The sequence below is a fragment of the Fusarium mangiferae genome (assembly GCF_900044065.1).
Source record: "Fusarium mangiferae strain MRC7560 genome assembly, contig: FMAN_scaffold011, whole genome shotgun sequence".
In the NCBI taxonomy this organism is placed as follows: domain Eukaryota; kingdom Fungi; phylum Ascomycota; class Sordariomycetes; order Hypocreales; family Nectriaceae; genus Fusarium; species Fusarium mangiferae.
Genome location: NW_024573931.1, coordinates 1,379,761 through 1,399,374, shown reverse-complemented (window position 1 = coordinate 1,399,374; position 19,614 = coordinate 1,379,761). Strand labels below are relative to the sequence as shown.

General features: G+C 49.7%; 7 protein-coding genes across 7 annotated transcripts; 4 read left to right on the top strand and 3 right to left on the bottom strand.

The window, feature by feature from the left end:
• Positions 1-913: 913 nt before the first annotated feature.
• On the top strand, positions 914-4,018 carry FMAN_10286 (uncharacterized protein; the record flags this gene model as incomplete). The annotated part of the gene is made up of 3 exons (XM_041820944.1): positions 914-1,048; positions 1,246-3,811; positions 3,861-4,018. 3 exons carry the CDS (start codon positions 914-916, stop codon positions 4,016-4,018), a joined length of 2,859 nt encoding a protein of 952 aa, XP_041686774.1.
• An 876-nt stretch (positions 4,019-4,894) lies between these two features.
• FMAN_16192 (uncharacterized protein) lies at positions 4,895-5,812 on the top strand (the record flags this gene model as incomplete). Its single annotated transcript, XM_041820943.1, has 1 exon — positions 4,895-5,812. One exon carries the CDS (start codon positions 4,895-4,897, stop codon positions 5,810-5,812), a length of 918 nt encoding a protein of 305 aa, XP_041686773.1.
• Positions 5,813-6,113: 301 nt separating this feature from the next.
• On the bottom strand, positions 6,114-8,421 carry FMAN_10285 (uncharacterized protein; the record flags this gene model as incomplete). Its single annotated transcript, XM_041820942.1, has 8 exons — positions 6,114-7,119; positions 7,168-7,458; positions 7,508-7,554; positions 7,602-7,802; positions 7,856-7,917; positions 7,993-8,147; positions 8,200-8,257; positions 8,334-8,421. 8 exons carry the CDS (start codon positions 8,419-8,421, stop codon positions 6,114-6,116), a joined length of 1,908 nt encoding a protein of 635 aa, XP_041686772.1.
• Positions 8,422-10,178: 1,757 nt separating this feature from the next.
• On the top strand, positions 10,179-11,608 carry FMAN_10283 (uncharacterized protein; the record flags this gene model as incomplete). Its single annotated transcript, XM_041820941.1, has 3 exons — positions 10,179-10,308; positions 10,368-10,693; positions 10,745-11,608. 3 exons carry the CDS (start codon positions 10,179-10,181, stop codon positions 11,606-11,608), a joined length of 1,320 nt encoding a protein of 439 aa, XP_041686771.1.
• Positions 11,609-12,340: 732 nt separating this feature from the next.
• Positions 12,341-13,226, top strand: FMAN_10282 (uncharacterized protein; the record flags this gene model as incomplete). The annotated part of the gene is made up of 2 exons (XM_041820940.1): positions 12,341-12,531; positions 12,605-13,226. The coding sequence occupies 2 exons, from the start codon at positions 12,341-12,343 to the stop codon at positions 13,224-13,226; spliced, it is 813 nt and encodes a 270-aa protein (XP_041686770.1).
• A 1,364-nt stretch (positions 13,227-14,590) lies between these two features.
• FMAN_10281 (uncharacterized protein) lies at positions 14,591-17,044 on the bottom strand (the record flags this gene model as incomplete). Its single annotated transcript, XM_041820939.1, has 1 exon — positions 14,591-17,044. One exon carries the CDS (start codon positions 17,042-17,044, stop codon positions 14,591-14,593), a length of 2,454 nt encoding a protein of 817 aa, XP_041686769.1.
• Positions 17,045-17,377: 333 nt separating this feature from the next.
• Positions 17,378-19,228, bottom strand: FMAN_10280 (uncharacterized protein; the record flags this gene model as incomplete). Its single annotated transcript, XM_041820938.1, has 1 exon — positions 17,378-19,228. The coding sequence occupies one exon, from the start codon at positions 19,226-19,228 to the stop codon at positions 17,378-17,380; it is 1,851 nt and encodes a 616-aa protein (XP_041686768.1).
• Between the last annotated feature and the right edge of the window lie 386 nt (positions 19,229-19,614).

The following is a 19,614-nucleotide window of genomic DNA, read 5'->3' as shown; positions in this document are numbered from 1 at the left end:
AAATTCACCAAAATTCGCTGGCGTTCTACCCATCGAGGGGTGTCGTTTTTTATTTCCCCCCTAGCCTGGGTACCTATTCCTATCCCGTCGCATTCTCTGTCCTCGACTATCCTTATCCTGCCCTGTCGCACCAGCATCAAGCACCCCAGCAAGCCCCATCTGGCAATGACTCTGGGTGCTGGCTGTGCTTGTAGGCTGTAGCCTCTAAGGCAAGGCAAGTGAAGAATCGCTGGATCATACCCGTGCAATCCAATCCCCGGCCGTGATCGCCATTGCTCGTGCCGTCACCATCGCTCGCTGTCACACGCATCCCCCGTAGCTTCTTGTTCGTCTTTCTCCCGTCCTTCTTGTTCCTCTTGTCCTCTCCTCTTCCTTTTCTCTTCATTGCGAACGGGCCCTTGATCTCGAATCCTATCAGTTGTTCTACCCATCCACATCCACTAACTCTTGTGTTTGGCTCGATATAGCAGTGCAGGCGCGCAGCGAGTCAAGTACCGTCGATACTCTACGCACCCTTTCGGATACCTACCTACCTACCTGTGCCTCTCAACCTCGCCTCTGAGCTAAGGTCGGGTAGTATTGTCTCGTCTCGTCTTATCCCATCCGTCTTCGGCTGTCCGCCCATAGGGGTCCTTCGTCCTCACCGACCACTTGATACTTCGTCAACCATCAGCGCAGGTTCTCGCCTCTGACCTTTCGTTTATCGCCTTCCGCTTGGTTGATAATCATCCCCATCCTCCTCTGTCCCCTTCTCGCCTCTTCCACCACGCTCATCGGCGCTTGCGACAGCTTCCATCTATCGATTACATGACGGCCTGGTCTGTGACACACACCTCCCCCGAATCTTATAAGCCTTAGGGCTACAACGCAGTCCGGCTATCTTCCTGCCATCGATAATAACAACCAGGAAGCCATGGCGGCCCGGCAGGAGTCCTCGACCTCCTCGGGGTCCAGGAAGTCGGGCAGTCGTGCTGTAGTAGGACAGTTCAACATCGGCTCCGAGATTGGAAAGGGTAGTTTTGCTCAAGTGTATTTGGGTTGGCATAAGGTACGACAAAGCCCCCATCCTTGATTTGACTTGCTTCTCTGTCATCGTACCAACTTGCGTTGCTTGTTTGTTGCTGCTGCTGCTGCTGCTGCTGCATCACTGGGGTGGCTTGTCGGACTGTTCCTTTTGGTACCACAAGTGAAATAGCATTTCATGGCATACTTGATCCTAGACAACCACTGACAATCTTGATAAAGGACACTAAGGCTGCCGTGGCCATCAAATCCGTCGAGCTCGAACGGCTGAACAAGAAGCTACGAGAGAACCTCTACAGCGAAATACAAATACTCAAGACATTACGCCACCCACACATTGTCGCCCTCCATGACTGTCTCGAGTCGACAAGCCATATCAATTTAATTATGGAATACTGCGAGCTTGGCGATCTATCTCTGTTCATCAAGAAACGAGAGAAGCTCGCCACACATCCTGCCACGCATGATATGGCCCGCAAGTATCCAAGTGCGCCGAACTCCGGTTTGCATGAGGTTGTCATTCGACATTTCTTGAAACAGCTGACTAGTGCCCTCGAGTTCCTACGGAGCAAGAACTACGTTCACCGAGATGTCAAGCCCCAAAATCTGCTACTGCTACCCTCACGACCGTTCAGGGACCAAAGAAGTCGCCCTGTCATGCAAGCCAGCCAAGACTCGCTGATCCCTATCGCTGGTTTAGCATCTTTACCTATGCTCAAGCTTGCCGACTTCGGCTTCGCACGTGTGCTTCCCTCCACTTCCCTGGCTGATACCCTTTGTGGATCCCCCCTGTACATGGCCCCAGAAATTCTCCGATACGAGCGATATGATGCGAAAGCCGATCTTTGGTCAGTGGGAACTGTGCTCTATGAAATGAGCACAGGTCGCCCTCCGTTCCGGGCTAGAAACCACGTCGAACTGCTGCGTAAGATTGAAGCCGCCGAGGATGTTATCAAGTTTCCCAGGGAGGTAAATATCAGTGCCGACCTGAAAGCTTTAATTCGAAGTCTACTCAAGAGAAGTCCTGTTGAGCGACTGAGCTTCGAGAACTTCTTCGCACATCAGGTCGTTACGAGCGAAATTCCTGGCTTAGTAGAGGATGATATTCCAAAGCCAGTCAGGCAAGAACTTCGGGAGGTGAGGTCAGCGTTTCATGGCGGCTCGCCTTCGTTATCATCGCGAAGTCCCCGACAAGCCGGTCACGAATCGCCACGAGACGGCATTGGTTCAAGATCTCCCAGAGATCAGCACTCAAGGTCGCCACAAGCAGCAAGCCCGGGAGAAGGTCGGTATTCTCGGCAATCGCATGATAGTCAACGGCCAACAGGAAATTCTCCTCGCGAGGTCGGTGAGGGACTTGGAATTCGCCGCCCAGTTGCACACCATGCAGCGACTGCCCCGGTTCAGCAACGTGTCCAGGATAGGGGGAATGGTCGCGATAAGGCCTCACCTCCTACATCTCTTCTGAACCAGGCACGCAGGGACAGAGCCTTGAGCAATCCATCAATTACAGAAGAGGAGAAGGCGGCACAAGATGTTGCCTTGGAGCGGGAATATGTAGTTGTTGAGAGACGGCATGTTGAGGTCAACGCCCTGGCCGATGAACTGGCAGCGAACGAGCCATTCGGGGACCCTTCCTCTCAAAGAACAGGAGCCATGACTCGACGATATACTCAACAAGGCGCACCCACTTCTACGTCAGGAGCAATTGCCACACCGTCCTCTCGCAATGCTTTGGTGACCCAGAGCCGCCATGACCGTAAATCATCGTACGAGAAGGCTCTCTCTGCTAGTCCAGGATCAGCCTCTAGTGCTATCTCTAAAGCGATCCAAGACGCCAGCCTGCGTCTTTTTGGCTTTAAGGTCCCCCCTCTGCGTGGTACACCAAAGGGCCCATCGCCACCCATGTACCAAGCTTTTCCGACATATCCAACACCTCAGGCCCCAATCGGCCTTTTAGGTGATGGAAAGAACACTCACGGAACCGACGAGGATGCCCGAGCCGCGCAAGCCATAGAAGAGTTCGCAACACGCAGTGACTGTGTCTACGGTTTCGCCGAAGTCAAGTATAAGCAGCTTGTTCCTCTAGCACCGTCCGCTGATCATATCTTGGGCGGTCTTGAACCTGATCAATTGGAAAATGAGGAAGATGGATTGACAGTTGAGGCAATTGTTGCTCTCTCAGAGGAGGCTCTTGTTCTATATGTGAAATCGCTCACTCTTCTCGCTAGAGCTATGGACATAGCTAGTGTCTGGTGGTCCAAGAAGAGCCGGGGAGAGACAGGCACCGGCCTATCGGCTGCTGCTGCCCAGAGCATTGTTCAACGCATAAACGCAGTGGTTCAGTGGGTTCGACAGCGATTTAACGAGGTGCTGGAGAAGTCGGAAATCGTCCGTATGAAGCTCACGGAAGCGCAGAAGCAACTGCCCGAAGACCATCCCAGCCACCCATCTAACCATGGAACCGAATCGATTGCGTCCTCTGCCGGGGGCGCGACCAAGCAGGTTTACTTGACCCCTGGCATAAGTGCTGAGAAGCTCATGTATGATCGGGCACTTGAGATGAGTCGCGCTGCCGCAATTGACGAAGTTACGAATGAGAACCTCTCCGGATGCGAGATTTCGTACATCACGGCCATCCGAATGCTTGAGGCTGTTTTGGACAACGATGACGATTCAGGTTCGGATGCAAGAAGGTTGTCGACAGGCAGAGAGGATGAGCGAGATGCTATCAAGGAAGCTAGCGGTGGTGAGCTTGATAGCGATGAGGAGGCCCATGTTCGAAAGAGTAAGTCATACATGAGTATGTCATGCTGACCAGGCTAACAAAACATTAGTGATCAAGATGATCACAGGACGACTCGCAGCTGTGCGCAAGAAGCAACAAATGATTGCTGAAGCCAACAGCAAGACATTACAGTCTTATCAGCAGTCAACACGTCGCCGAAGCGGTGATATCACACCACGCAGTGTTCCTTCACATGCATCCTCCTGAGTTATGGACGATGAAACTCATAGCAAAGCATTGTAACTGATACAACGATACCTACCATACCATTCGGAGATCTTGAACGATCTCATGTCTTATCTCTATCATATTTGGATCCAAGGCGCCACGGAGCTCGGCATGCGGCTCACAGAAGCACGCCAGCAGACAGTCATTCGGTACAGGATCTATATGGAGCCGGCGTCCAGGATTTTTGTAGTTTGCGCATCGCCGGGAGAAGCATCTCATCAGTCGGCGTTTTTGGATTGTTATTAGCTATTACTTTCTTCTACCGTATTCTTTGTTGCTATTTCTTTTCCAGAGGACCACCTCTGTAGTTTGGATTCAGGGCTCACTACGCTCAGACCTGGAGCTACAGCAGCTTTTCAGGTGGAAGATAAGAGGAGGCATTTGGGTTTGGGTTAAGTTGAACGGGCAGAAGGGCCAGTCATTATAGGTTGAGATTGGGAGGTTCTCAGACATGTCATGCTATTCAAGAAGAGAGAGATGTCGAATCCAGGGAAAAGGGTGAAAATGAGAATCAATAACAATACCCAGGTCTTCCAAAGTGAGCCCTGGATTTACACCCCTTTGTCCATCTTCTTAGTGAGACTTATCTGAGTGGACTAGAAGCAAGCCGATTCGGTTCTTTTAGCGGCCTTTAAATTGTTCAGTCCAATCGCTTTGTTCATTCCATGCCCCGTAGTGTTCTCCCATAGCCTCCGCCCGTTCAGTGACAAGCTGTAGTACAACGCATCTTGTTCTTCGTTTTGCCGCTGCACAGTTATTAACCGTCGAGGATGGTATATATACAGAATGGGCGCACATAGAACAGCACTAATCACATTCTTTAACTTCAAATTTCCTTAACATATTGAGACAGCCATGACCGGGAATCGCAATTCTCCCAATTCGGTTCTATCCGATGTCCCTCGGGAGCTCGACCCTAGAGCACCACCAGCTCCACTTGACTTGCTATCAACCGTTTCATCCGTTTTTCACCAACGATCAGAGAGGCTTCGGCGAGAGGCCCTTGCTCTTACAGAAGCAGAGATCGAGGCTGGATTCGTCGCTACTCGAGAAGCGCGGATCAAAGAGAAGCTCGAAAAATTGGAGGAGGGAGAGACATCAGAAGAGGAGTGGGACGAAGAAGAGCATGAAGATGAAATTCCTTCCAGGGAAGATGTCGAAGCTTTCGTCAATGGTGTGATTGATAGAGAAGCCACAGGCTCTGTCCTTGAGCGTGCAATAGGAGAAACAGTAGAGGACCATAGAAAACGGATGGAAACTCTCGAGGACCGCATTCAGGGGTATCAACTCTCCAAGGCCGTGCTCGAAGACGTCCGGGGAGATCCTCCAACGTACGTGGAAGGGTTCCCAGTGAATCTCGTCAACGCTTTTTGCCGCCTACGTCCTCGCATTGCCGTGAGGAATACCGAGGGGGTTATTTGTCTTCAGTGTCAAGTCAAAGGGAAACGGTGCTCGCGAAACATGAACTATTCACCCGCCTGCGAGCGATGTAGACGCCATGGAGACCCTTGTTTAGTCAAGGACTTTACCCACCCTGTTGCAGTGCGTTGGTGGTTTGCTAGGGGTCAAGAAACCGGTCACATTGAACAGGTGGAGTTAGAATGGTGGTTGGAGAGGCTGGCGAATAAAGGTCGGACAGAGGGCATCCAGGCCTTGCCAGTGTGGCCTGAGGTCGGAAATAACCCAAGCAATAATCGTGGTGAAGAGGAGTTGCCTCAAAAGTGGCAACACATCTTGAAAGGATCCGCCAAAAGGAAAACAAATGCATATTAAAGCGAAAAGGGCGACACGCATCCATTCATTCTTGGTAAATACCCCTATCTATCCCATGTCAGCCTTTCCCAGTCATCAATCAAAAGAGCCAGTGCCATCTGGGGCCATAGACAATTTCCCAGTCAGAATCCGCAATCCCATCCGCCCAAATCTATGAACCCAGTCTCCCTCAGTTGTGTAGTTGATGCACTTGAGTGAGGTTGTGATTCCCGATGTTTCCTTTCCCATGAAATTCGCATAGAAGAAAGTAGTGAAGCACCAAAGTAACCCCACAGACCTAAACATATCCCTTCATTTTCCACTATTTCCTGACCATCTTCAGCGGAATGCGAGCTGAGGTGGGTGCCTTATATTGGCTACGCCCGATTCCTTTTAGCCTCACATCACGCTTGCTCTTCCGTTTCTTAGGGCTTGGTGGTGGAACAAATGCATTGCCAGCGAGAGCATCTAGAGGAGTTCTCGAAACAGGAGAGATGCTGTCTGTGAGGAACTTTGACTTGGTCCTCTCGAGAGCCGAAAGAACGTTTTGCCTATAACGAGGATTGGGATTGTTAGGTGATCTTAAATGCCTCTGTAGCCCAGGTAGGGGAACATTCGCAGTATCATGAGTCCTGGCTCTTGGGACTCTCCTGCGTTTTGAAGGGAGTTCAGTGTTCGCTGAACTGTTAGGGCTACGAAACCCTTGCCAAGGAGGTTGAGGCTTCTTGAGATTTGTGGTAGACTCTCGTAGAGTGCCGCATGGACGCGGTGGCACCGAGAAAGACGAGATAGTCTTGCTAGTGGCAGTTTCTGGGCCAGATTCTGCGGCTATCTCCAGAACGCGGTCTCTAGACTTTGTGGTTGTAGTTTCAAAGCGCGTAGGTGTCGTAGTGAAGTATTGGCTGATTGATGAGCCTGGGCTTCTTGTAGGTGTGGGTGGATTGCTCGGTGCAAGATCAGGTAACACCCAAGGCATCGGTTTGAGCTTATCTTGAGGTTTCCAAGAAGCCAGTGTTCGAGAATCCATTCGTTTGAACAGTTCCCGATTCTTCGGAGGACAAAGCCATGCATGCGTCTTCGCACCATAAGCATTGATTCTCTGTAATGGGTCGACTTTCAGACAGTTCCAGACGAACTCAATCCCTTCGAAAGAGGGTTTTGTCTGCATTCCATTGAATAACCTGGTGAGATATTCGATTATGTCTCCTTGTTCCATCTTGTTGAGCTCTCTGTCGTGGTTATCAGATGCGAGGAGGAGCAATGCAACAACACCTAAGGACCAGATGTCGACAGCCGCAGTGTGAGCTTGCCCACCCGCCGCGAACTCCCTTTGAAACTTATTAGCAAGTGGCTTAATTGCGAACCAATTGACGTACGGTGCTTGGTATCCTGGTGTTCCAGCGTTTGTGATCATTCTGCTGCGTCGAGGAACGGCAGAATTGCCAAAGTCTGAAAGCATGACTCGATGATACGCAATCTTAGGTGAGTATGCCAAGAGAATATTCTCTGGTTTTAGATCACGGTGGACAATGTCTTTCTCGTGGAGATAGCCAAGACCACGGACAACTTGACGTATAATGATCCGTGAGTCGAGTTCCTTGACTGTGCCATGGCGTAGAATGAATGACATGAGATCACCACCAGATGCAAGTTCTGTAAAAGTATAGCTAGGATCATCAGTTCATGTTTCTGCAAATATATACATATCTTACTTACAGTGAGTGTGGTGATGAGATAGCATCCACGTAAGGAAGGATGTTAGGCTATTACAGATTAGCGAAACTGGCGGTACCAGCGCGAGTCGACTTACATGTCTCAGCTGGCGTAAGATGTCGGCTTCCTGAAACTTGCGACGGATATCCTCTTGAGAATTCTTCCCTTGGATCTTGTCGAGATTAATCAACTTGCAAACTAACTGCTTCTTCGTCTGGACATCGCTTGCCAGGCAGACGACTGCTTCCGCTCCTTGCCCCAGGCAATGGCTACTGACGTGATACTTGCTTGCAAACAACTAGGACAGTTAGTTTCAGACCCCGGCTGGTAAGAGGGATCATTCAGGCCAACCTTGCATTCCTCCATTTGTAAGGAAGTTAACTCATGGCGAGGAGGTGGCTGATCTTGTAGGACTGTAAACTTCTAGTATGGTCGAATTTCGATCACATCGCCGCTCTGTAGTAGGTAGCCGGGGCTTATATCCGGACCACAACCAATGAGTTGGCCATTGACAAAGGTGCCGTTTGAAGACTTTCGGTCCCGCACGTAGACATGGTTGATAGTTGGCTCATACACCACGACATACACTTCACAGTGGTTTCGAGAAACTGAGACGTCGAGGTCATTGTCGACAGCCAGCGTGCTGTGTGTGTGTGAGCTTGTGTGAAATACATTTCATGTGGAAATTTGCTCACTTTGCACGAGGGTCTCGCCCGATCTTGAAGATTTCTCGTTCCCACACTGGAAACAGCTCTGAGAAGCAGGTTAGAAAGAGCCAGAAGAGGTGGAGACCATATGAGATCTTAAGGGCAGGGCAGGAAGAGCGTACGCTGAGATTTGTGTTCGCTTCTGGTGTCTACTAGATGAAGATATGCAGCTGGAATTTCCTGCGACGCACGAGTCGTATCCTCTTCCATATTGAGGCTCACAGATTTTGAATCTGGTTCATCAGCTTGTACGTGTAGTGTAAGTTAAGTGCTGGATTAGTTGGCGCAGTAAGATTTGTGTAGCAAGATCACGAAATCGTTGGTTTAGATGGCGATGGTGGTTGAGTAAGGTACTGTAAATTCTTCAGTTGCCTTAGTGGCTAATTTTCTCGTCGGTTCCAGTTCCTATTGTCGCAGTTGAACAATTGCAGCCGTTCCTTGCCTCCTTCCTTCCCTGCTTTCTGCTTCAATGGTCGGCCTGGCACTGGCACTGTATGCGCCGGACAGTGCCCCACTCAATTGGCACTGAACCCTTCTCTTCTCAGGTCGTCGCCCACCACCCAACTTTTTGGTGGGGCCCTCCAACCGTGAGATGGAAGGAACGATGGGGTTCGGTCACGTGCTCTAGATGGGGTTGCATACACAAAATCGTAATTCTGCCCTCCAAGCTTCAGAAGTTTGTTCCTTATCCCAACACGATTCTCATCCACGAAAGAGTAAGCTTACGCGACCCGACCCTGGCCAACAGCTTGTAGCTTGCAGGCATTGAGCTTGGGCTCATGCCACCGCAAGTTACTTGTCTTGTTCGCGGCATTTCGCATGCGCACCACAGCTGCTAACGTCTTCCAACAGCATCGTCAATCAAGATGAGAGCCAAATGGAGGAAGAAGCGGGTTCGCCGCCTCAAGCGCAAGAGAAGAAAGATGAGGGCTCGATCGTAAGTTGCATCCCTGTCATCAACATGTTGACAAGAGCTAACCGTTTTCGCAGCAAATAAACACCTCGCACCTCAACCTGACTTGACTCATCTCTCATGATGTTACGACTTCACACGCACAACGATACTCTGGCCGAAGTTGCGAACGCTACCTTGGCGCCCCTGGGATGTCCCGCAACGTTATGAGCTGGGATTTGACTTTGGGAACTACGTCACGGTGGTGGAACCCCGCACTTGAGCGGCTGTTGGGCACACAATGAACATTACGGGGAAGGGAATTATGACAACTGGACGGTCAGGAACCAGGCGGTGTTCGGATCAAAGACCATCAGTCATGCTCGCAAAAGACGATGCAATCAGAACTTGAATGGCAGTTCTAAGACAAAGAAATACGGAGTGTTACTCTGACCATTTGTGTGTTCCGTGATTGTGCCCTCGTGACACTAATTAGCCTCGAGCTGGAGGTCGACCAAGCCGTGTCACGCGCTAGCTGTTGGCCATTTTTTGCAAGTTTTTCAGTCTCCAGGCCAATTGCTCTACTTGTTACATCTTGATTCCAGTTCTTTCAATGCGATTGATTTCGCCATTCCTAATTTTAAAATTGACGATGTGTTGTGCGTGATGCTCTGTCGCATTCAGCTCGACGTCACAAAAAGAGTAGCGCTTAACCTCTGTGGAGCTGGGTACCTACTGGGTGGGATGGAATGCTGAAGATATGGAAATTTGGTGATACTGGAGCTCAGCGAAATGCATCAACCATCAATTGAATTGCATAAGATAATTTATGAGATCGCCACTCTGAAGCTCTTCCATGCGGCTCTTATACATTCATTCCTGAACTCAATTCTTCCACATATCTCGATGCAGCTGCGAGTTACGTTCTCGCCTTTCACCGCCTTCCCTGTCCGGCCGGCTAAACGGCGGACCCTCTCTTTCTGCCGTTGAGAGTCAAAAAATTTCTAAGACCTTGTCTATATCATCAGTACCTGTACTCAAGATTACATACGAAATCGATAATCGGCCATCCAAAATGGGGAGTGAAAAGCGCAAGAGAAGCGGAGAGTCGACGAAGCCAAAGAAGAAGGTCGTTATTGATGCGCCTCCTTTATCAGCGACCGTCTCCTCCGTCCTCAGACCCAAGTTCTGCCCTCCTGTGATAGGTAGCAACCACCACCTCTGCTTGGGCGCGCTGCGACAGATATTGACTGATCTCGAATAGCGACGGCTGTTGGGTTCCAAGTACCAACGAGCATTCCCTTTCACTCATATGCGCCCAAGAATGGCGCCAAGTCAAAAAGCAAGCAGCCTGAATCGGCTGCCGAAAAGGATTTCCTGCTGCACTCGAATGCGCATCGATCTATGGATTACACGGTCAAATCGGACGAGCCAAGAGGGAAAAAGCCAGCTTTGAATCACTTCCTCGGAATCTACGACCCCAAGACAGGAAAACTCGAGGTGGTCGAGGCGAAGAAGATGACAATGCGGGCTTCAGTACGAGCAAGGCAGGGCGCCGCTGTCACTTCTGGTCAGCGCGATAATACCCAGGTACGCCTACATCCATCTCCTCTAGAAGGGCAATATTCTAACGAAGTACAGACACTGCTACAGCTCAAGACAGACCTCGGCCAGACATTTGGTACCAAGAAGGCCAAGAAGGCCATTCAAGAGAACGTCTTGAACGCTATTGCACCGCAAAAGAATGCCGGGGAAGAGCCTGCCAAGATTGATGCAGCAGCACGTGCTATGCTCAACTCTGTCGGAGAAGTCACGTCGACCATGTCATCGAGAGAGGAGTTACAAGCGGTTGTGGATGCCGCCAAGCCTGTGCCCATTGCCAACATGGAAGCGACCGAGATCCAAGACGTTTACGATCCCAAGAAGATCATCGGAGCCGACATCCTCAAGCTGGTTCCCGTTCGAGAATGGCAAGAGAAGGTACAACACAAGGAGAGCATTCAGGTATCATCACGCTTTGTCGCCGCTCGGGTGAACCGCGTGGCAGGCAACGAGGAGGCCGTGGATCGACTTCGTGTATTACGTTACTTCTACTTCGTGCTTCTTTTTTATCTCCACAGCAAGCCTGGCAAGGCCCGGGGCACCCGAACTATCGCACCACGAGAGAAACTTAGAGAGTTCCTTGCTCCTGCCCCCGAGGCCGTGATTGAGAGTATTCGCCGCAAGTTCTCTGACCGTGGCGAAATGCGCAAGTTCCACGTGGATCTGCTGATAACACATTGCTGTGTTTTCGCAAGCATCATCGACAACTTTGAGGTTGACACACAGAACCTACGTGACGATCTGAAGATCGACCAGAAGACCATGAATGCCTACTTCCAGGAGATTGGTGGTCGTATGAAGCATGTTATAAACAAGGATACGAAACAACAGGTTAGCGTAGCCCGTCTAACGCTGCCATTGAGCTTCCCCAAGCAGAGGCAATTTGCCCCGAAACGCCGATAGGAACGGCCATTGAACGGATGGGCCCGCAGGTGCGAAGAAGAATGATTATTTAAGAGGAAGAGTGCGAAGGGACAGCGTGAGCGGGTGGTTATTGTGATGATTGAAAGGAAATTGCATGCTGAATCTTTCGGCAAAGGAGTTTTGCGGATGGACCGGGGATGTCAACGTACCTTGGGCTTCAGTAATTCATTGCCTACCAAGATAACGTAGTTCGAATGGATTATTCATATACGTTATATATACTTGTTTAATCGAGACACTTTTGGCTGTCTCGTGATTGGTCCGGGATATTTCAGCATGCTCCTAGCTCACCTGAGCTGTAGACAGCAAATTCAAGGTATTTAGAGCCTGATGAATGCTGTGTGATAACTCGGGCATTATGCAAATCAGTTATCAATCTTCCTACGATCTGTTGCACAGTCAAGTTCAGCCAAGTATTCGTTCTATGTCCAGTAATCGATCTCCCTGCAGACTTGGCTCTGGCAACATCTCCGCCTCCCATGCCGAGGCATCTCGGTACGCCAACCGAGTAGGGAGACAAGATCCGGGGTAACTCAATCACCCATGTAAGTAAAATACCCAAGGTCGGAGAGAACAAGAAGTCAACTCAACTTCTCCTGTTTATCCTCTTCATCATCAAACCTACAAGTCTCTTCTCCTCCATTCATCTGGTATCTTCATTTCGAATATCCTCCTCTCAGATCCTCTACACTACAGTCTACAGCTTTCAATATGGCAGAAGAGTCTACCCTGCAACTCGAATATCGTGGCCGTGTAGCCGTTTTGACCATTTGTAATGAACAGAAACTCAACGCCTTCAACTCAGCACAATACTATGATCTCGCTCAGAAGATGCGAGAGATTGCTACCCATGACGAGGTTTTCACTACGGTGATTTTGGCAAAGGGTCGATACTTTTCAGCGTGAGAACCCTCCACTGTGTCTTCTAAATGACGGACAACCAATATATGCATGCACATAACTGACTGTTCGCAGAGGAGCTGACGTGGGAGTCTCTCGAGAGATAGCCGGAGACGGGAAGGCAGTCCATAAGCAAGTCTTGCAGGGCTTTGTCGCTCAAAACCTCAACATCACCCATGCATTTGCAACTCATCCCAAGGTTCTCGTCGTTGGCCTCAATGGCCCTGTTGTAGGCCTTACAGCTGCGCTCGTTGCATTTGCTGACTTTATCTACTGCGCGCCGTCGACCTTTCTCCTCACACCTTTCTCCTCTATTGGCCTTGTTGCTGAGGGTGGTGCATCGCGAGCACTCGCACTGCGTCTCGGACCTGCACGAGCGAACGAAGCATTGCTCATGAGTCGCCGCATTGGATCTCAGGATCTTGAGCGCTGTGGATTTGTCAATGCCATCTTTGACGAGGGCGATGATGTCAAGTTCAGGACTAGAGTGTTGCAAGAGGTTGACGAGAGGCTGGGAGACCATCTTATCGGGGATAGCTTGATCGGAATCAAGAAGCTGGTCAGGAAGCCTGAGCTGGATATTCTGCATACACAGAATGTCCATGAGGTTTTTGCTGGGCTGGAGAGATTCATGACGGGTGTACCCCAGGAGGAGTTTGCAAAGCTTGCGAGCGGTGCCAAGCGACACAAGCTGTGATGACTTGCGCTTTATTGTCTATACCAGACAAGACAACGCGAAGCCATAAGACTCGACTCGGACACGTGCTTTCTCGCCTTATGATTCTGTGTCTTTTGGTCAAGGCAGCAATTGCGCCACTGAGGCAGATAAACGTTATGAGATATTGACCTTTGAGATACTGGCCTACTATAGGGGCCTCATTGTTTAAGCCTTTGTTTTGGAAAGTTAAAAGCTTGATGGCCTCATATAATAAGCCTGACAGCAAGGGGGGGGAATGATTCTGTGTCTTTTCTTCACCCAACTCACAAGTTACGCTGCTAAGCTAAGCTAAGGACTGCTTATTTTCCACTACCTTTAGTTATATATACTAGAAAGAGCTGTAGTTTTGCAAACTATATACGGTAAATTTTCTCTGCTTCTGTCTCTGCTGACCACTTCACGGAGAATTGCTAATTAGGATTTTTGACCCCAGGCAAGTTCAACCACAGCTGAAAAGTTATCTTGGGAGGCTAGATTTTCGCAAAAGCTTACTCAAAAAATCTACACTTTTAATCACACAATGCTGATTTTAAACCTTACCTATGCAGCATTAAACCGAGCTCAACGAGACGTCTTCGTACAGTGCTTGATACAGCATTGACACAGTGAAATACACTGTGTGACCTTCCGCATGTATAAATTGCATCTGAATCTCTCCACTTCTCTTTCCATAGCTCTTATCCGAATTCGGTTGTAGTATACAATGGTTGACCTATGATGAGCACTTGGCATCAGAGAGAAAGTTCAGCTTCTACACTTGAACATGATGTATCCGTGAACTGAGGTCATAGAATATTTTGGTCTTTTTAGCCCAGTTGGCAAGTGCCAATAAATCACTGGTTGTGTTATCGTCAATCACATATCGAGGCCACCCAGCGTTTTCCAGCCAGACAGGAAAAACAACACATAATAATATAAGTTCTTTTTGATGGTTCGTGTGAAACTATAGCTTGTAATAAGCTCCAAAATCCGAATATCGATATTATCCCGACTACTGCCTCGCCGCAGATCCATCTCGTCCTCCTTATCCCGGTCTGCCTTAACCTAAATTTCACTCATTCAGACGAGAGAACATTGTCCCATGTCTCCATTTTCGGAGACAGAGGCGGCGAAAAACAGTCACCCTCGAACAGAAGACAAAACCCAGACGGGACCCCGTGTTCTCTCCGAGCTGTGGTCGTATGTGATAGGCGGACACGTCACAATGCTCTATGAAAATGTACTGTCACTCGTATACATACTATTTGGTGCGGGCAGCACAGTTTAATTGATAGTGTCTTCAGCAGGAGTGTCATAATTGGTAGGTTGTTAATAGTCTTCGATTGCCAAGTGTTGCGTATTCCCTATGCTAGCAGACCAAACAATAAACTGACTCGTTGCCAGAAGTCGTTGGATGACTTGGAGATTCGGTGTTTTGCTGCTTCGTCTAACTTGGAATGTCGGTAAACATTGTCCTCGAGGTTCTGGAACGAGCTGCCTGTTAACTCTGTGTTGCCGATGCAACGCCGCAAGAGGGCAATATCAAAGAGCCATTGTGTGAAGACATCCGTCTTCTGCTCGGCACCGAGACCAGGTTTCTTCTCTTTGGTATCATCTTCAGGCTTTGGTAACTCCTCTTCTGCACCGGCCTTCTTTTCATCGGTCTCCTCTGCATTCTCGTCCTCTGTATCATCTTCTTCCGTATCCCCCTTTGCATCCACCTCCCCCGACTTCTCGTCTTTGACGTCTTCCCTGTCGTCAACTGAGTGCTCCACCACGGCTGCCTCCCACATTTTGCATAGTTGCTCGGCCAGGTGCTTCTTCAACACAGACACAGCAGCTTTGGTCCAGAGATCAGCCCCCTCGTCCGACATAGACAGTGATAGTGATCGTAGGAACTGGAAAACCTCTGGCGAGGGCTGATTAGGTAGCGCTGGCTCTCCATCCCAGAGTGGTCGACCCACCACAAGTCGCTGTGAAAGTCTTTGCTTGGAGAACTCTTCCAGAGTAGGCCGCGAAACTGCCAAAGCCACCTTCTCATGCATTGAAGGGACAGCCTTCAGGCCAAAGTTCTTGATGGAAGGGCGATCTGGTAGCTGATTTCGAATATCTCGTAAAACACGGAGGAAGTACATGGCTACTTTACCATTGCGCAATGACTCGGCCCGCTCATCCCAGAGACTTTGGATTTGATCTTCAAGCTCTTTGAAAGACTTATCAAGCGTGGCATCCAGCCTTTCTTGCAGCATCTGGGGATCTTCTTTGCTTAAGAGTTTTTGTCGAGCTTCGATCGTCTCCTCATCCTCAATCTCGTCGTAGTCATTATCCCAGCGCTGCCGTCTCAATTGTTCAACAACCTCCTTGACATCATCGATGACATGATACCATGATTTGTAAGAGTGGGCTGCTTTGGAAACAGCATCATTCCGCCCATAAAACCGGGACACGACCTCTTGCACGAATGGGGCAGCGCCACCCGCAAGAGCTTCATCGTAACCGTCTTCGTTCCAGATGCTCACATGTTCATCGGTGATACCATCTTTCCATCGTCCTAGGGCTGCAGAGATCTCTGACCCAACTAAGCGGAGCTTGTTGACCTTTGTATCGAGGACTTCGAGCATGCGTGAGTTGATGGCTTCACGGAGAGAATCCTGCATTTCTGATGGATCGATACCTCGAGCCTTCCCGCCATCTCTAATCCAAAGCTCCAAAACACTTGTTCGAAGCTCCATGATCGACTTGAATTCGGACATTGTGTCCAGCGTTTTCTTCAGTCCGTCGAGGAGAACCTCTGATCCCCTCTCGGACCATGCTGCTAGCATCTCACGAGCTTGGCTTCCATCCAGGTCGTCATGTCGAACAAACGGTGTGAAGTACTGGATTTCTTCGTCACACCACCGTTCATATAGGTCTAATCGTAACCCTTCAAGCTGCCTGAGGCCGGAGTCAGCTAGGAGAGGGTGGCTCTTAAGACCCGAGAGCGCCAATGACAACCTGCCTGGCACTAAAGCTTGCACATCAAGAAGGGTCCTCGAATAGAGCCTCAAACTTTGAACAACGTCATCAGCACTCCTCTTCCGATTATTCTCTTCCACCTCAAATGCTAGCCCCATAGCCTCTGCTCTCACATGGAGAAAATGGCGGAGGACGTCTCTTGCTCCAGAGCTTGTTGCTAGGCTGTATGCACAAAGTGCCTTTTGCACATCTTCCCTCTCCGTCTCATCGCCAGCTCTCTCAAAGACCTTCTCGACGTTCCTGGGCAGCCTTCGTCGTAGCTTGCTAACGGATGCTCTCGCGGTTTCTATGGCTTGGCGACTGCTGGCATCAGTCGCATCGTCCGAGAGACTCTTTATCAGAAGTCGACTCAGAACCAGGACCTTTGTGGAAAGTACCAGTCTATCTCCCTTCTCGGCATTGTCGCCCAGTCCACCACTGCCCTTAAGTATTCGCCCAACAACTAGGACACAGGCGTCGAGTAGCCTCAACCGTGCTGCGATAGAAGGAGCGGATTTGTTCTCCTTCGCGACAAAATTTGCGAGACCCGTAGCCTTGGCGCTAATCACAGCTCTACCGCATCGGCCACCCATCTTGCCTAGAAGCTCCTGAACGACATCGTTGTCATCGCGCATGTGCACAATAGTGTCCGCTGTGCCGAGCAGATCGCGATAGGAGCTTCCCACCTGAGTGCGCAGGCGGGTAGACTTTTCTTCGATTGCAACATGGAGGCTTTTGTGAATAGTTCGGATCTGTGGGAGGGTGTTGTTCGGAGAGAAGATCTGGGCGGACGAGGTGAGCTTCGAAGTGTCGATATCGGCCATTGTTGCGCGAGAGCAATAGATTGTATAGTATCGGTGTTACCTATTGATAGGCATCTGCTCAATATTTTGTCGCACCCAGGTTCGTATGGTCGTTGGAAATTTAAGGAGAGGCGTTGGAAGGTTGTAGGTTTGCTCAAGGGAAGCTGTTCAAGCAACGTGGAGTTTGGCCCCGCCATACAAGGGTCGACACGCCTTAGAATAGGTGTTAGTCAGGGGACTTCCATGTGCATTGATTGTGACAGTCAAGGACCTAGGTATTAAATGGATATTCACAAAATTGGATGTATCCTTTCTTTGATGACGCTATTAACCAAGTCCTTAATAAATTTAAATCTATAGTCTTGTGCTCTTGACAACCGCTGTGTTGATACCTGACAGCTCTCCTTGGTATCCTCCCTTGGGCTCGCCGCCTTGCCAAACAGGCTTCATGCTCTTCAGCTTCTTTTGCTTTGCTTCGTACTGCTTGCGCTTTTTGACTCTGGGGTTCCTGACGTCCTTGCTTCGCTTGGGCGCTAGACCCTTGTTCTTCTCGATAGCATATGTGATCTTACGCTTGCCATCCTCACCAAGCTCCTCCTTCTCGACGACTCGATCGGCCTTAGTGGCAGCAGCGTATGCTGCATAGCGGGCGGCCTTGTCCTCCTTGTTCTTCTTTGACTTTTGTGCCACCATATCGTAGTACTCGTCCTCGTTGTCACGAACAGTCTTGGCCGTTGTGGTGTCCTCATCATCACTGTTGTCATCAAGGTCTGCTCCAAGCTTGGAGTTCTTCTGTCCACGTCGCTCAGCCTCAGCGTTGAGACGCGCCGCACGGTCTCGAAGTCGTTCACGGTGAGGAATATCCATATCACCACCGGCATCCCTTCCAGCGCCAGCACGCTTGTTCGCCTTCTGTACGATTTGAGATGTGTAGAACTTGAGACTCTTCTTGCGGGCGGCCTTCTCAGCTGCGGTTCGCTCATCAAGAACGTCCTCTTCACCAAAGTCGGAGTTGTCATCGTCTTGCTCAATAGCGACAGCCTTCTTGGACTTCTTAGACCTCTTGCCGGGGAGTGGTAGATCATATAGATCAGCAACAGCAGCGTCTCCAGCCTTGATTTTCTCCAGCTTTCGCGCTAGTTTCTCAGCAGCAGCCTTCTCTTGCTTCGACGACTTCTTGCTCTTCTTTGTTTTCTTCACCTCAGCCTCGAGATTCTCGACACCCTGCATCAATGCATCATCGTCGATATCTGAAATAGCGTCACCATCGAAACTCTTGGTTGACTTGAGATCCTTGACCTTCTGCCATGCCTCTCGACAATTCATCAAGGTCTCCATGACCTCATGGTCCCGTAGCTCGGCAGGGTCAATAGTTTTCTGCACCTTTGCGTTATCTCTTGCTGGGGAGGTCAGGATGGCAAAATAGCTCGCGAGTGCAGCAACGTAACAGCCTGCCACCCAGTACTTGACGGCTTCTAATGATTGACCCGAGAGGCCCTGGGCTGATGTTTGCAAATCCACCAAAGTAGGTTGCAGGTTCTGGAATTCCTTGACAAGGGGCTCGAATTCAGGATAACGATTCTTGAGAATTGTATATCGCTCTTCGGGGCTCATATCGTCGGTGATCTCAACTTCCTTCAAGACTTCTGTGACCGTCTCTTCGCCCTCGCCATCTTCTTGACCCTCGGCTAACCACTCGTCACCATCAAAAATGAAATCCTCCTCAGCCATCTTGGAAAGCTTCTTCTGTTGAAGTCGCTTGGCTTCCACTTCTTCTTCAAGAGCGTCGGCCTCGGTTTCGATGTTGTCGGCATTGTAGTAGTCGTTTCTTGAGGATCCCCACCAACCGGAATCACCCTCCTCCTCTTCCTGGCCAGCTTCGTCATCTGAGACTGCATCTTTGGATGCTGAGCCCTTGTTTTTACGTGGTTGATCGTCTTGGTCGTCCTCTTCTTCTGAGTCGGAGTCCTCGTACCCAAGAACCTCTTCATCAGACAGCTCGATATCTTCATCTTCTTTCCTTCGACGTTTCGAATCTGGCGCTTCGTCGAGTAGTATTTGGTCTCGGTTCATGAAGTACTCGTCTTCTGAGTCGGCAACATCCTCATAGGTAGTGATAGGTCCAAGGCGGGCTTCCGAAGGATCAAGTTCTTTGGGGCCTGAAGGGGCATTACTTCGCCCTGATGCCTTTCTCTTCTGAGCCATTTTTTGCGGGCTGTAGGGAATTCGAGTGGGTAGAAAGAAGAGACGTCTAAAGTTTTGCGTAGCCAAAGTTGCGAAAATAGCCCGTCGCAGTCGCAACTTTTTCTGAATTTTTAGCCGATAAGAGATAAGAGTAGCCCACCTCCAGCCACATCCACACCCACGCCACAATTTCAGCCATTCCCGGAAATAAAATGATCGGCTATAGTTACAGATCAACCTGGCGTTTTTGGCTGACAATAAAGTTGACATGATGGGAACCAATTGCAACACATGGGCCAGTCTCAGCTTACATGATTCAGAACACACATGATCATCGGCCGCGTATGTAGTCTCAGACACACCAGATCACAACAAATACCTCTTTTGATGGGTTGATGATCAAGAAT